Source organism: Rhinolophus sinicus, chromosome 4, assembly GCF_057876585.1.
Source record: "Rhinolophus sinicus isolate RSI-liver-muscle chromosome 4, RSI-T2T, whole genome shotgun sequence".
Classification (NCBI taxonomy): Eukaryota; Metazoa; Chordata; class Mammalia; order Chiroptera; family Rhinolophidae; genus Rhinolophus; species Rhinolophus sinicus.
In genome coordinates this window covers 46,894,117-46,909,422 of record NC_142504.1, presented here as the reverse complement: position 1 = coordinate 46,909,422, position 15,306 = coordinate 46,894,117, and the positions used below count along the sequence as shown (strand labels likewise).

Below are 15,306 nucleotides of genomic sequence, written 5' to 3'. Positions count from 1 at the left end.
TAGAAACAGTGTAGCACAAAGAAAGGACGTGAGAAAAGTATGACTGCTTAATTCAGTTATCTTGTCAGTACTTTGCCTTTAAAAAAAAAATCCTTGTTGAGATATAATTCACCTACTATATAATTGACCTGTTTAAAGTATACGATTCAGTGCTTTTCAGTCCATTCCCAGAGTTGTGAAGCATCAACGCAATCTAATATTTTCATTACCCCAAAAGGAAACCCCATATCCTTAGTCATCACCCCCCAATTCTCCTGCCCTCCTCCAGCCCCGGAAAATCACTGAGTTCTGTGTCTGGATTTGCCTATGCCTGGTATTTCATAAAAATAGGGTCATACAACATATGGTCCTTTGTGACGGGTTCTTTCGGCACTTTGCCTGTTAGTACTTTGTTTGGAGAACAAGTTTAGGCTGCCGGAGGCGTTCTATTAGAGGTTTGTTTTCCCCTCAACAGTCAGCAGATAGGGCTAGATATTGAACTTCAAATGGCTTTTAGAGCAGAAAGAAAATGCAATCGTTTTCATTACAGATATTTTAAGGTACTGTTTAAACATGATATTAAACTTTTTTTTATCATTTTATTAATGTAATACAAGCTCCACATATTCAAAAGTACAATCTGATGAGTTTTGATAGATAATGAATATACCCATCATCTCAAAAAATTCCTTGTGTTGTCCATAGTAATCCATCTCTTATTCTCCTCTATCTGATCCCCAGGCTTTTAGTTTGATTTTTAAAAAATGTATTAAATGAGATAATATTTGGGATCAGTATAGTGGTGAGAGGTATTATGTGTAGAACCTAGCTGCTGGTTTCCTTGTATGAATGTTATGACTCCTTTTGTTTTCTTGTCTGTAAAGTGGAGATAGTTACTGTACCGTCCCACCTCCTGTGTTGTGGTGGGTGTTAAACTGAAATTTTATGAAGCAGTTAGTACAGTGTCTAGCACAGAGTAAGCACTCGGTGAATGGTAGCTGATGTTAATGTTATTTTGTTACACTAAAGTACTTGATGTATTAGATATGTAATCATCACCGTCATCACCATCATCATCATCATGTGCCTCGTATGAAGCCTTAGAACACATGATAGGTACTCAATTTATATTCATTTCCTCTCTTTCCCCTTAATTCTTGATAAGTACACCATATAGCATTTGTTACTGTTTATTAACTCTACCAACTTGGAGAACTGAATTGGAAAAATTGACATTCATTCACTCATTCATCCATCCCCGGGGGCACTGTGAGTGATTCCAAGTTGAATAAGACAGGAGATGCCTCCTGTATGCAGTTCACCAGGGCAGGGGGCCGAGTGCCCATACACGGTGCATGAACCAAGTGGCATGGAGTGAGCAGTGCAAATGAGAGCTTCCAGCTGTGGGGACTCAGAGGCTGTCTCATGAGGGTGTGCAACTTGATTAAGGACCCACAGGGGTGGAGGGGAAGACATTTGACCTGAGAAATGGGCTCAGTATGGTGCAGGGCTCTTGGCTCAGTCTGGGAACAGAAAGCAGTCCCAGCGCAGGTACAGAGCCATGTAGAGTGAGTGAACGAGCTGGAAAGGGGACGGGCGGTCCGAACAAGCTTGCTCCTGGGCTGAGGAGGCGACGCGTTTTGTCAAGCAGTAGAGCTGTGGAGGTTTTCAGCAGGGAGAGATACACCTTACTAGACTGTTTCTGACATGGCTCTTGTGTATGGATTGAGTTGATGGAAGACAGTTGCGCAATCAGGAGGGCTTGAAAGTGTCCGAATGTTACTTGGCAGCTTAGCTAGGTTAGTGACTATGAGAAAGGGAGCAGGTAAAATGTAAGAGATCTGTGGGGTTGGTGCCTGATTCGTTGTCAGGTTTGGGGCTTTCTTATTCTTCTGGAATACTTGCAGTGAGTGCCTACCGGGTGCTAGCCACTCCACATTCAGTCCCCACAGGGGTGAAGTGTAGGGATAATTGGTATACCCATTTTCCAGATGAAAGTAAGACTCGGGGCTGAGAGAAATTGTGTCATTCATCCTCCTGTTGCTCCTTCCCTTCTGTCCAGGCCGTCGCCCCCTCAGACTGTGTCAATGACCTCTCAGTTTCCCTTCACAGCGTCTCCCCCATCTGCCCTCTCGTCTCTGCTCACGGCTGTCTCCTTTGTTCAAATCCTCATCTCTCTTGCAGCTGTGGTGGCACTCGCTCCATGTCGTCATTTGCACGCTGACACTGTTTTCTCTATAAACAAATTGGGTCATGTCTTTTTAAAAAATTCATTTATTTATTTAGATGCTTCCTTATTGTCTCTGGATGGAGTATAGTTTTCAGGCTCTTACTGTATTCTGATCTTTTACAGATGAAATTTGTCCCCTGCCCCCAAGACACCAGTTCCTATTTGGCCCTGTGCCTTTGCTTGGGTACTTCCTTCCTCCACCTAAAATGCCCTTTCTACTTTTCTCTGCATCGTGAACATCTCACCATTGTTCAGGAACTCACACAAGTTACTGTGTCTGTTATGCCTTTGGTAACTGAGCTCTTCATTCCTTCTTATTAGGCTGGAGCACGTCTTGTACCTTACGTAGTTATCCAGTCCCACACCCTTTTCAAAACTGATTTGCAGCAACGTAAAAATTCATGTGGCAATACAAAAACAGGTGCATGACCATATGAGAGCAAATGGACCACGAGGGTAGAAAATAAAGCCAAGAATGAAGTCAGTATAGATATGTTTCATCACGTCCTGCACGTTGCTGGAGGCGTCTTCATTCAGCTTCACTCTGAACTTCCCTGTCAAAGCGAGAAGGGAAGCACAGACTCAGTTTTCCCAAGGACAGTCAGATGCAAACAGCAGCTGCTCTGGAGAAGAGCTTTTCCTCTTACTGAGAATCGAGAGACGTCTGGGATGAGTGGGAAGGCAGAGGTGGTACCGTGTCTTAAAGACAGCAGATAATCGTGCCTGGCAAGTTTCATGAGGCGGCTTCCTCTAGTGACCTCGATGCAGGTGTGCAGCATAACAGCAAAGCACGATTATAAAAGCAGTTTTATAACAGCCAGGACTGTGACCCTAAAACACAGCCCCTTTTTGGTCTAGTCTAATCCAAGGATAAACTGTAGAATAACCAAAGAAATAATAATTGTAACATTTTGGTGTAGTTATTGTTTTACATCTATTTACCCCCCAAAGTTATCACCTTCTTCCGGGCAAGGGACCATGTTTTGCTTTGCTTTGATCAATGGTAGAAACCGTACGGGAAGGAATAAGAACCATCTGACTGACCTGCCCAAGAGTCAGCACAGTGCTCTGCTCTGAATCCTGTGCATTTAGAAAGGCAGATCCGTATCTGAGATCCAAGATCTACGAATAGATGGTCGTAAGTTTCCTTCACTATTTCCAGGACTGACCTGCGTCTGACGCAGTTTTCAGCAGTAAAGGTACCAGCTAAGTGAAGTGGCCATAGCCAGTGGCTGCCGCTGGCCAGTCTACTTCTGGTACATAGAGAAGAGAGCCTTGAAAAACACTGAGTACATTCAGCAGCGCTCAGAGTTTTACGTTTAATTTTCCCTTTGTTGCATTTGGGGCTAAGGTCTTACATTGCTATATTGTCATGATTAATGAGGCAGATTCAGAAGGAAGTGAAGTATGCATTTTCAATAGAAAAGCAAAAATAGCAAATTTATTGAATGACTTCATTTCTTCCCAAATAGCTCCTCTCCCTACAATTTAGGTCAAACATGTTTTGTGATGACATAATACCTTTTAATTTTTCCTAATGGCTGCTTTTCTTTTTTATACACATAGGAACTTGATAAAGAACTCCCAGTGCTTAGGCCTTATTTTATTGATGACCCCGAAGCAGCTGGAGTGAGGGAAGCTGGCTTGAGAGTCACATGGCTGGGACATGCGACGGTAATGGTGGAAATGGATGAGCTCGTGTTTCTCACGGACCCCATCTTTAGCTCTCGTGCTTCCCCGTCTCAGTACATGGGTCCGAAGCGTTTCCGTCGTCCCCCGTGCACCATAAGTGAACTCCCCCTGATAGACGCGGTCCTCATCAGTCACAACCACTACGACCACCTGGACTACCATTCTGTGGTTGCTCTGAATGAGCGATTTGGTAATGAGCTGAGGTGGTTTGTGCCTTTGGGTCTCCTTGACTGGATGCAAAAATGTGGCTGTGAGAATGTAATTGAGCTGGACTGGTGGGAGGAGAACTGTGTCCCCGGACATGATAAGGTCACTTTTGTCTTCACACCTTCACAGCACTGGTGTAAAAGGACGCTAATGGATGACAACAAGGTTCTGTGGGGCAGCTGGTCCGTCTTGGGCCCCTGGAATCGATTTTTTTTCGCAGGAGACACTGGTTATTGCCCTGCTTTTGAAGAGATAGGAAAAAGATTTGGACCTTTTGACCTTGCAGCTATTCCCATTGGAGCATATGAACCAAGGTATGTAGATTTCCAGAGAAAACATTCCTGCTATTATTATTCCATAATACGATAACTGAACTTAAAAAGTAAAGTAGTTATGATTTTGTGATACTGTGTAATTTGTGACTTTAATGGTGGATTTTGTTATCCATTGTTGGGGGTTGGTGGGTCAGATTCAGTTAACATTTTTTAATTTTAATATTATTTAAATTCGTCATATCAGTTAAATATTCAAAATCAGAAATTATATCACTAAGAAAAAAGGACCAAGATTTAAAGAATTATTATACCTAGCCAGAAGTTCATGTGTCGTTCTGACTAAAGTTAAACTGATCAGCCAGTATCAAACCTAACTTTTGTTCTTCCTTTCACAAGGAGGATACTCTACTAACCACTCTTTGCTCCAGGACTAGATGTCCCCGTCCCCTGTCCTGTAGCTCTTTTGTGTTTACTGGAGAAAAAGCGAGGAGCAGGCCTACAGCATTAGTCCCTGGGGATAGTCTTGTTTCGCTCAGCATTGACTTTGACCTGGTAATGACATTGTTGCATTACCACTGGCCTCCTCCACCCATTACATACCCATCACCAGTTTCAGAGCAGATAAAGGTCACACTAGCAGTTGAGACTTACAAGGCCCATCACTGCCTGTGTTTTCCTTACTATTGTCTATTTAAGGAAAAGAAAATTAATTCCAGATCACTTAGATTTCAGTCAACTCTGGTTGATATGTACAAATTAAGAGAAGATAAACACTAACAGTAACAAAGTAAGGGATAATTTAAAAACTGTTTTATTTGCTAAAGTGAATGCACAGATACCTACAGAACTGTATGTAGGATGGCATTTTAATTAGGCAATCCTATGAACAGAAGAACACTAATATGTAGATGAATGGAGCAAATCTGATCATTGGTTTCCATCTGATTTTGTTGTACTTACTGACTTTCTAAGTTCACTAAAACCATTTTTTCACTATCTTTATTAATGCTTATTCCTCCCTTTTGTTTTTTCCAGTTTCTTTTTTTCTAGTTTTTATTTTTATTTTTTATTAGTTTCAGGTGTACAAAGCAATGTGATAGTTAAGACATTTAAACCCCTCATAAAGTGATAACCCACCCCCCAAGCTCCTACCCCTTATATAGCTGTTACAATACCATCGACTGTCTCCCCTATGTTGTACTCCACATCATGTTACTATAAATGCTTATATGTTTAGTTATAGTTGCCATTCAATATTATTCTACTTCAGCTTCAGGTGTATAGCACATTGATCAGTCTATGACGTGATCCCCCTGAGAAATCCAGTGCCTATCTGGCACCTTACATGATCTTTACAACATTGCTGATTATATTCCCCAGTTTCCAGTTTCTTTAAAGGGCTAGATATTGTTACCTTATTTTAAAAAATTACTGATTAATAATAATGCTTGAATTTCACTTTTCCTCTTAATTCTAATTTTGAATTCTAATGAAACCTATCAAAACATCAGTCAACCAGTTGGCAAATCAGTTTCACATGGTATTGATCTTTACTCAATATATGTTCTTAATATATCTCTTATTTATATTTATAAAAATAGGTTTTTCATTTGTAGCAGTATGTATTTATCACATACATGTGAGAAATGTACAGCGTGACACAAATTCACTCACGTAATTCCCCTTCCTGCTTGCGTTGCAGCTGTCTGGTTAGTAAGATGGTAGAAGGATGGGGAGGACGCTATTTGCTCTAAGAGAATTAAACTGTGGTAACCTGTACTGTGTAATCCATTTCTCTGCTTAGTACTAATAGTTTTAGAAATAAGTACTCTGGAAATTGAAGATGATCACACCAAAAATGACTTTCAGTAATATGCTTGGATTCATACTTACTTTTGGGATTATTCTGTTCAAGTCATTTAGGGTTTTAAGTTTTAATTTTTACACCAGAGTAAAAATTTTACATTTATTTCAGACATGAGGGTAGCAAGGAGTATGTGTGTCCCTTTGATTTGCAATAGGAGTTAAAAAAAAATGAATAGAGAGAAATACCAATAACTGTTTTCATCTTGCTCTGAATTGTGAGTGTCAGGAGATAGGGCAGAACAATGTCTTTCTAATCTGCCACCCAGGAGAACACAGTGGCTTTGTTTCTAGGCTCCCATAGGGCCTGGCAACTCCTAACAGTAAAGAACAAGCCTGTAGTTGTTGCAGGTGGATGAACTTTTCCATACTGTGTCCTGTACAGTGCAGAAGCTCCGGTGCTGACCCCACAGCCACTAGTCCTAACTGCGGCGGTAGCCAGCAGTGGCAGACCCAGAATGGAAAGAGTGTCAAGACAGGCTTTTTCCTCTTCTAAACTGCTGGAAAGCAGAGTATTTGCTTGTAGATAGTACACTTTTTCCTGTGTATCAGAAATAATAATTCTCCTAAAAGTGTTCCCTGTTCTTTCCAAGGTGTTAGGCAGCCTTTCGGTATTTCTATACTCTCTCTCTAATTACTCGCTCCCCATGAACCCTCTCTTCTTGCCAAACCAAACACCTCACTGTTCAGTTATATGTTGTTTAAATGAAATCCTTCAATAGTAATTGGATTTTTTTTTCTCCCGATCTTTAAACATTACACAATATTTTTGTTGGCTTTTTGCTTTAGCAAGTTTAAAAAAATTGTTTCAGCAAATTATTCAGGTTCTTTTGCAATTGGAGTTTCTAATTCTTTACTTATTATTTGGTTTCTTTGATTCATACCAGAATTACAAAATATCTAGTTTTTAAAGTAACAGTAAGACGTATCTTCAGACTAAATTATCAGTAAAATCAATACACGTGAAATAAAATCTTACTGTTCAAAGGGGAGTTTTGCTTGAGAATTATCTATTGTAGAGCAGTTTGTACATGGAAGATTTTTGCTTTTTTTTCCAGCAGAAAAGTGGACTCAAGGGAGATGATCTTGCCTCCTGTGATTTATTTCTGTGTAGAATCATAGCAGTTGATTAGCTGAAGCAGTGATTAGAATTTAGTGTGTATTTCAAAGGCCAGAATTGATCACTGATGTTTCATCAGGTGGTTTATGAAGTACCAGCATGTGGACCCAGAAGAAGCTGTAAGGATTCACATCGATGTGCAGACCAGGAAGTCTGTGGCAATTCACTGGGGGACTTTCGCCTTAGCAAATGAGGTGAGTTTGAGCACGACAATGCCTGGTGGTGCGTTTGCCCTGTGATGGGATTCAGGCATCACCGCGCCCTGCAGGGTGTTCAGAGACCAAACTGGAATGGAACCTGTAGTCATCACATGAATTGAGGTGGTAAATCATAGTAATTAGTAAAACATTTGCATACAGTAGAAAAAACCTCACTGCGTGCTTTTCTTTTGGCTTATTTCTGTAGTTAATGAAGCATGTGTTTACATAACCAAAAATGTGTGTAACTTTGGGAAACAGAAAAAGGAGCCATCATGCCTTCCCTCTCAAGGAGCCTTTAATTCTAGCAGAAAATATAAGACACGGACATAATAACTCTGAAACGGGTGTTCAAAGAAGTAAGTGGCGTCAGAGTCAGGCATGTTACCAAGTAGAGGGATCAGAGAAAGCTTCATGGAAGAGGTGACATTTGAACTTGGCTGTGAGAAGGCATTTTAAGAAGAGGAAAGGGCAGAGCATAGGATCAGACGCAGCAAGCAGGGGAATGGTGAGGAATCTGTCAGCCACAGTATAGTAAGGGAAGTAAGGCTGGGCAGCTTGGAATTTTGTAGAAATGTTATTCATCCAGTAAATATTCAGTATCTGCTGTGTGTCAGGTATTGGGAATAAATGGTAGTTTTACTCCTAGACTAATACAGAAGAGCTGATTTTTTCCCCTTAAGGTAGCTGAACCCTAGAATTCTGCTACTAGCTGGTTCTGGGATCAGGCAGGATAGAAAAAAAGCTTTCTCTCCTTTCCTGGATCCAGGATCTGCCCTAAGCAAAATTTATTAATGGATGGTTGAACTTGCCTTCTGTTTTGCTTTGTGTGGCGTCTTCCACATCCACATCCCAGGGCCCCTGCTGGAATCATTTCATGCAGTTTTAAGCATTCCCTTTCTATCCTGTTTCTGGCCTGCCCTCTCCCTAGGTTATAGCTCGTTCCACATTTACCTAATACACTGCCTACCCACTCCCTTCTCCCCTCAACCAAAATTCCTGTCATGATGCAGGACCCTGAGCCACACTGCTGAGAGGTGGAATAGAATGAATAAATGAACAGCCATGGGTGGGGAGGATGAAGGAGAGTATGTGTCTGTGTACTTGGAGAAGGGGAAGTTTAATATTGGTTTCCTTTGCTATATATACCACTCTATTTGGTGGCATTATTCCATCAGTGTGTGTTCCATATAGATACATGTATATATATGTTCCATACGTGTTATAATATATACTAGTGACTTAGATTAAGTAATAGCATTTTATTAAATCTGTGCAAAGAGGAATCTAAAACGATTCCTAGATTTTTAACTTGAGTGATTTGGAACGGTTGTATGCTTTGCTGAGATGGGGAAGATGAAGATAGAAAACGTCCTCAAATGTGTTCTTCAGTCTTCAGATGTGTTACTCAGCCTTCAAGAGTTATTCTTGTAAAAATCTAACTTCTTCATTTCTTAATGAAAAATATAATATCTGCTTACTATAAGCAGATTAAGGACATCCTTAACTTGGCAACTCTTTGAAATTACACATATAGCAACATCTGATTTATCTAGGGAATGATGAGTTAATTTCCTAGATGATGTATTTAAGCACAAAAACTTAAAATAACTCACTAGTTTTCGTGGAAACAAATTTCAGGCATTATAAATATATGTTAACATTTTATTTATTTATTTTTTATTGGGGAATATTGGGGAACAGTGTGTTTCTCCAGGGCCCATCAGCTCCAAGTCGTTGTCCTTCAACCTAGTTGTGGATGACGCAGCTCAGCTCCAAGTCCAGTTGCCGTTTTCAGTCTTTAGTTGCAGGGGGAAATTGAACCAGCAACCTTGTTACTGAGAGCCTGTGCTCTAACCAACTGAGCCGTCCAGCCACCCCTCCGGAAGCTCAGCGGCAGCTCATCGTCTGCAATCTAGTTGTGGAGGGCACAGCTCACTGGCCCATGTGGGAATTGAACCAGTAACCCTGTTGTTCAGAGCTCAGGCTCTAACCAACTGAGCCATCTCGCCGCTCCATATATGTTAACTTTTTAAATGACCGGCATCTTTATTTTGAATTATCTTCTTTTGGAGTAGATCATAAAACATATCCCGTAAAAGGGAACTTATGAGCTGTCTGGGACTGGTTGTTTGTCTTTAATGGGTCCAGAGAGCTTCTGCTTTTACCACTTTCTCTTATTTACCGCTAGCTTACTGCCTTGCTTTATACAGGCAGTATAAAGTCTCATGACTATGGGGTCAAAATTTAACAAACAAGTTGTTTTTAACAAATTTAACAATTTAACAAAACAAGTTGTTTTTTAGCTGGAAAGAATTTCATCTTTTTGAAATCTCAAACTAAAATAATTTTGCAAGGGAAATTTCTTGACTTAGGCTATTACCCTGTTTCTCCGAAAATAAGACCTAGCCGGACAATCAGCCCTAATGCGTCTTTTGGAGCAAAAACTATTACGGCTGATTGTACGGCTAGATCTTATTTTCGGGGAAACACAGTATTTAAAATTGTATTGTATTCGTGATATATTTGCAATCTCCTATATGGATAAAAAAGATTAGCTTCCTGGTAGCAAGTAATCCATTAATAAGTGGTTAACTAGAGGAATTCTGGGTAACCAATGTATGGTTAAAACCTAAGTTGTTCAGCACTAAGGGAAGGACATCCCTGACCCTCTAAACATAGCCATAAACCTAGAAGAGACCAAGGGGGGAGAAAAAACCCCGTGTGGCCAATAACTATTAAAATGCAAACCTGTGCATGTTAAGCCACAGGAAACTTTCCTGGTTTTCACAAGACATCACCAGCTGTCCCTTCTTAGTCTCTGCTCCTAGTTCCTCATCTCTGCTCCCTTAGGACTCGGTCCATGGACCTCTTTAGTTGGTTACTCCCTTGGGTATCTCTCATCATCTCACAGCTTTAAATACCTTCTGTCCATTGTACTCTCTAGCTCAGGTTTCCCCCTATAACCCACACTTAGACTTCCGGTTGCCTACTTAACATCTCTACTTGGATGTCCGTTAAGTACCAAAACCTAAGTCCAAAACCGTACTTGTTGATCTTTCCTCCGACTTGTTTCTCTTACATCTCAGTAAATGGCAAATCCCTCCTTCGAGTTCCTCAGGCCAAACCTTGACTTCTCATATCCTCCATTCAGATTTTTCCCGCATGCAGACAGCTCAACCTTCAGATTCTACTCAGATGTTTCCCACTTCTCACTCCCTTCACTGCTACCACACTGCCCCTTCCACTGTTTTCAACACTGCAGACAGTGACCTTTACACCTTGAATCAGCTCATGACACTCCCCTGCCTGAACCCTACTAGCTTCCCATCATACTGAGTCAGAGCCACAGCGCTCACAATGCCTACAAAGCCCCATCTGCTCTATCATGTCTCCGTTCAATGTCGCCTTCTCCAAGAGGCCTTCTTAGACTGCTGTATTTAATATTAAACGTTCACCCCCCCACTTATCCCCCATTTTGTCCCTACAACATATCAACCGCTCCAATACTATTTTCTTATCTGTCTCTGGATTAGACTAGAAGTTCCAGAAAGGCAAGGGCTTCTGTTTGGTTCACTGGCCTGGCCACTCTGTGGTGCTCAAAAGATACTCCTTGCATGAAGGAGAGAGGTAGACTTACCACTTTTGTTTAGATGAGAGACTGATTATTATTCCTGCTTTATACTTACAATTTTACAGCGTTTTAAATTGAAATTGGGGAAAAATGCTTTGAAATAAAGGGTGAAACAGCAATTATACAATGTAAAAATTAAAGATAAATAAATGGGGAAATGGGTTTTTTTATACCTTTTAATTCAGTAGTTAGAGTAACCCATATTCAAGTGGTTTTAATTTATTTGGAAAATACTCGATTAGGTTGAAACATTCTGACAAGTGTGTTGTCTTCCCTTTTTTTTGAGCTTTGAAAAGGTGAGGAAACAAAGGGATTTAGGGACATTCAATCTGTCACATCTGTTCTCTAGGGGTTTGAGGATAACAACCCTTCTTCAGCCAAAGTATTTTCTCTACCATTTTGTTCTCTCACACACTCTTATAATCTAAGTTTCTATATTCCTCAAAAATATTGGTAACATTTAATTCTCTAATATTATCTTTGGCATTGATTCCCTTTAGATTGGAATTTCATGTAGTGAAATAGTGATCAGATTTCATGCAATCTAATAATGTTCAATCTAAGTTGGCATCAAATTTGATATACATGGTATGTAGATAAATTGATAAGTGACATTTCTAGTGATTTAACAGTTAATGACCCTGTAACATTAGAAAATGTGATTGACTTATTTGTTAATGCTTCAGTGAAAAGGGCATTATTTTAAGTAGGCAGATGTTGGTTATTTTAAATTCTTATTTGAAATATCCCCCAAATATAGATATGTATGGTTAATCTTTTTCATTTTCTTTTTTTCTCTTTCTGCCCTTTGTCAGCATTACTTAGAGCCTCCAGTGAAACTGAGTGAGGCTCTAGAAACATACGGACTTAAGACTGAAGATTTTTTTGTCTTGAAGCATGGAGAATCAAGGTACCTAAAAACAGACGACGAAAACTTTGAATAAATGTGAGCACAGGAAGGAGCTTGTAGTAAAAAAGGCATCATCTGATATAAATTTGAAAAGACTAAGAAATTAATGAATATTAGGATTTTTTTACATTTGGAAACAACAACTGCAAGTTTTTGTTTTATGTAATAACTTATTAATGCGATTGCTAGTTCATATAAACACAAGAGTCCAGGTATGGGTTACTTAAATAATGAATTTTCTGATGTCGATTTTAAATCTCATCTCAATGGTATAAGCATTGAATGGGATTTTTTTTACTAAAACGTTATACTTTAGTAGAAGAATTTTCTGAGGTTATGAAAAACTGATTTTAAAGATTGATTTCTGTTCTGTTCTAAAGGGCCTTCTCCATAGGTGATCAAGGCTGTCTCAATACCTAGATGTTTTCAGAGGCCTGCTCACATAGACGTATCTTTCACATTCATATTAAAGTGGTGGTGAAACTGACTCCCACATGCTTATAGCAGTTCTTGCTCTACTAAGATTAGCTTATATGCCAAATATTAATTGATATATATTTTTAAGCATAAAAATAAGTTGCAATTTTTAAAGACTGAATTTTTTTTGAAAGAGGGGAGCAGTATATTCTATTGCATGTCTGCAATCCCCAAATCAAAAGCCCTATGAGTTGGACAGAGAGAGAGTTTGGTTATGAGAATTGATTTATGAAATTTTCTATTTTTAATCTAAAAGTCAGACTCACTAAGCACAAATATAGCTGCAAGGAAATAACATTTTACAAAGATGAATGCAGATCTTAAATGTTAATATATCATGCACTTTGAATTAAATTTTATTCTCTCCATATACTCATTTTTTTCCTGGTTTCTTCTAACACTGTATCAGTAAGATTTATAAATATTTTATGTTTTACATGATTCAGATGTCTTATATTTTTATATTAAATGACCCCTAAGCACGATTCTACTTTTACTAAGCCAGCGTGGAATACTAATGGTACAAAGAGAGAGATGGGAATCACCTGATCTGAGCTTTTAGTCCAGGGCTCTGTGGTCGCTTGATTACTCTGAACCTTCGTAAGGGAGAGAGCTGATTAGATCATTTGGAGGCCCATTCTATCTTCTTGATCCAGAAGCTCAGTGAAATTAACTTTATTCAAAGCAAATAATCAAAATAGGTTTTCTACACCAAATTTTCTGTGTACCCTGAAACAAGTCACCTATGCTCACTGTGCCTCACTTTCCTCATGTACGACAAGAGGAGAATTTTGACCTACCTCCCCAAAATGTGAATAAATAGTAAAGTGCTTTTTTTAAAAGACACTTTGAAAACAGAAGGGAAAAAATGATTTCTTAAGGTATCACTGCCTGATAGATTTGAAAGCTGAAAAAAGACTAATGCTTTTGATAATGTATTGTTCCTGTTGCAGATTTAACCATATATATTAGGACACTAAACATTGAGGACTAACTTTATCTCACTCATTTTGTAAAATTTGGAGAGCCAAACTAAATGTAAATAATCTTTATCAAAATTTAGTATTTTTATCCACAAAGATGCAAATCAGTCAAGGGGAAATGTGTATGTAATATGTATGTATACGATGTATGTGAATGTATGTGATTTGGGGGCACTAAAGCACAAAAAATTTTCCCATAAAATAAACCTTCAGGAAAAAAAGTGAACAGGCATAAACTTTTTCAATTCAAAGGAACATTTAGCAAGCAGATGTGAATCAGGACGACGTTAGATGGGCTTTGGGGGCGTACCGCCCCTATGCTAGCCAGTGTTTTTGTGGTCACCTTCTTGCTGTTGCATGCTGAATTGAAAGTTCATCTCTTACCTCTGCTCTATGAAGCAAGCCAAGTACATCTTGATCAATTTCTTCTCCGTGAATAGCCTTAATGTTATTTTTTTATTCACATGTACCATCTGAGGGCCTCTAAGCACTTAAATTGTGCTACAGCTCCTCTTAATTGGGCCTGCCTCATTTTTCTAGGCCGCCTCACAAGCTTTAATTTTTAATTACCATTCATTCTTTCCACTTTGACGTTTTATCATTAAGAAGTACATCGAGCTTCATCTCTCCTTATAGAATCTCACTAGTGAGTGGTTCATCCCATTTTATTTTTTACCTATTTATTTATATTTTGAAGCATTTATGTGCAAAGTGAATAAAATGTTTTTAAAAATAAGACAAATCCATTCTCTTCCTTCCATTCAGTCTAATATATGTTGTAATATTTTTAAATGTCTTATTCTCTACGTCAATTTCATTTTCCTCTTTGATTAGTTAGCATTCACACCAATATGTGAGATCTTACTGAAGATCCTTTTTCCCGTGGGAACTGGGGAGCACTTTGATACTCCTCATTGCCCAAGAAGGTGGAACCATCAATTAGGAGAAATCCCATAAAGATCTGCTTGTGCATTTTCATTATGTCATTCTCTCTGGGTAATTAAAAATGACTCCCCTTTTTCTCTAGCATTTTGACATTTCACACTCAATGCTCTGATCGCCAAGAAATGTGGATATTTATTCAAAGTAATAATAGAGTTTTAGAATCCAGTGCTGCTTAAGCACATTGAAACCAAATCCTGGTTTTTAATGTGTGTACATTTTGAATACGTACAGGTTTTCATTAAACGAGGCAGATTTTAAAAATTGTTATAAAGAAATGTACTTTTCAGGGAATACTTGTGTTTGCATCACTGATAAAAGTATTATTCTTGGCCATCATATGTGCATTACTACTGTAGCTAATTGGGAATTTACATGTTTTCATCTTAATAATGAATCCTTTTTCTACTGTAAAAATATTTCTTCCAAGTTTGATTTCTGTATCAGGATAACCCTGAAAAAACACATTTTTCTGTTGGAGGATTTGTGACTTCCTATGGAAATCCATGTATTTACAAATGAAATTTAAAGTACTCTTGAAGCTTTGCCTTAAATACATGAGTAGGAAAGCTTCTGCTTGCATATTGGTTTACTTAATCCTAAGCATGGTGGTGGTTATGAACTTGACTATTGTAAAATCTGGCTGAATTCAAATATATCAATAAATTGTTATAGTAGCTTATAGGATAAAAATAATATTAAACAGCTGAGAAAATTCATATATTGTAATTTTAATCAAGTAAATTATGGATGAAAATTACTGAATAAAGTACTATCAATTAAGGGGAAAATATAAC

At 38.7% G+C, this 15,306-nt stretch overlaps 1 protein-coding gene across 4 annotated transcripts in view; it reads left to right on the top strand.

Moving 5' to 3' along the window:
- The window catches only part of NAPEPLD (N-acyl phosphatidylethanolamine phospholipase D), a 42,198-nt gene extending 26,893 nt beyond the window's left edge, over window positions 1-15,305 (top strand). For all 4 annotated transcript variants that reach the window (XM_019744534.3, XM_074340637.2, XM_019744535.3 and 1 more), the window contains exons 3-5: window positions 3,776-4,422; window positions 7,446-7,560; window positions 12,013-15,305. In XM_019744534.3, coding sequence (XP_019600093.2) covers window positions 3,776-4,422; window positions 7,446-7,560; window positions 12,013-12,141 — 891 coding nt within the window. In that variant the 3' untranslated portion in view covers window positions 12,142-15,305. The remainder of the gene's footprint in view (window positions 1-3,775; window positions 4,423-7,445; window positions 7,561-12,012) is intronic.
- Window position 15,306: the final 1 nt, after the last annotated feature.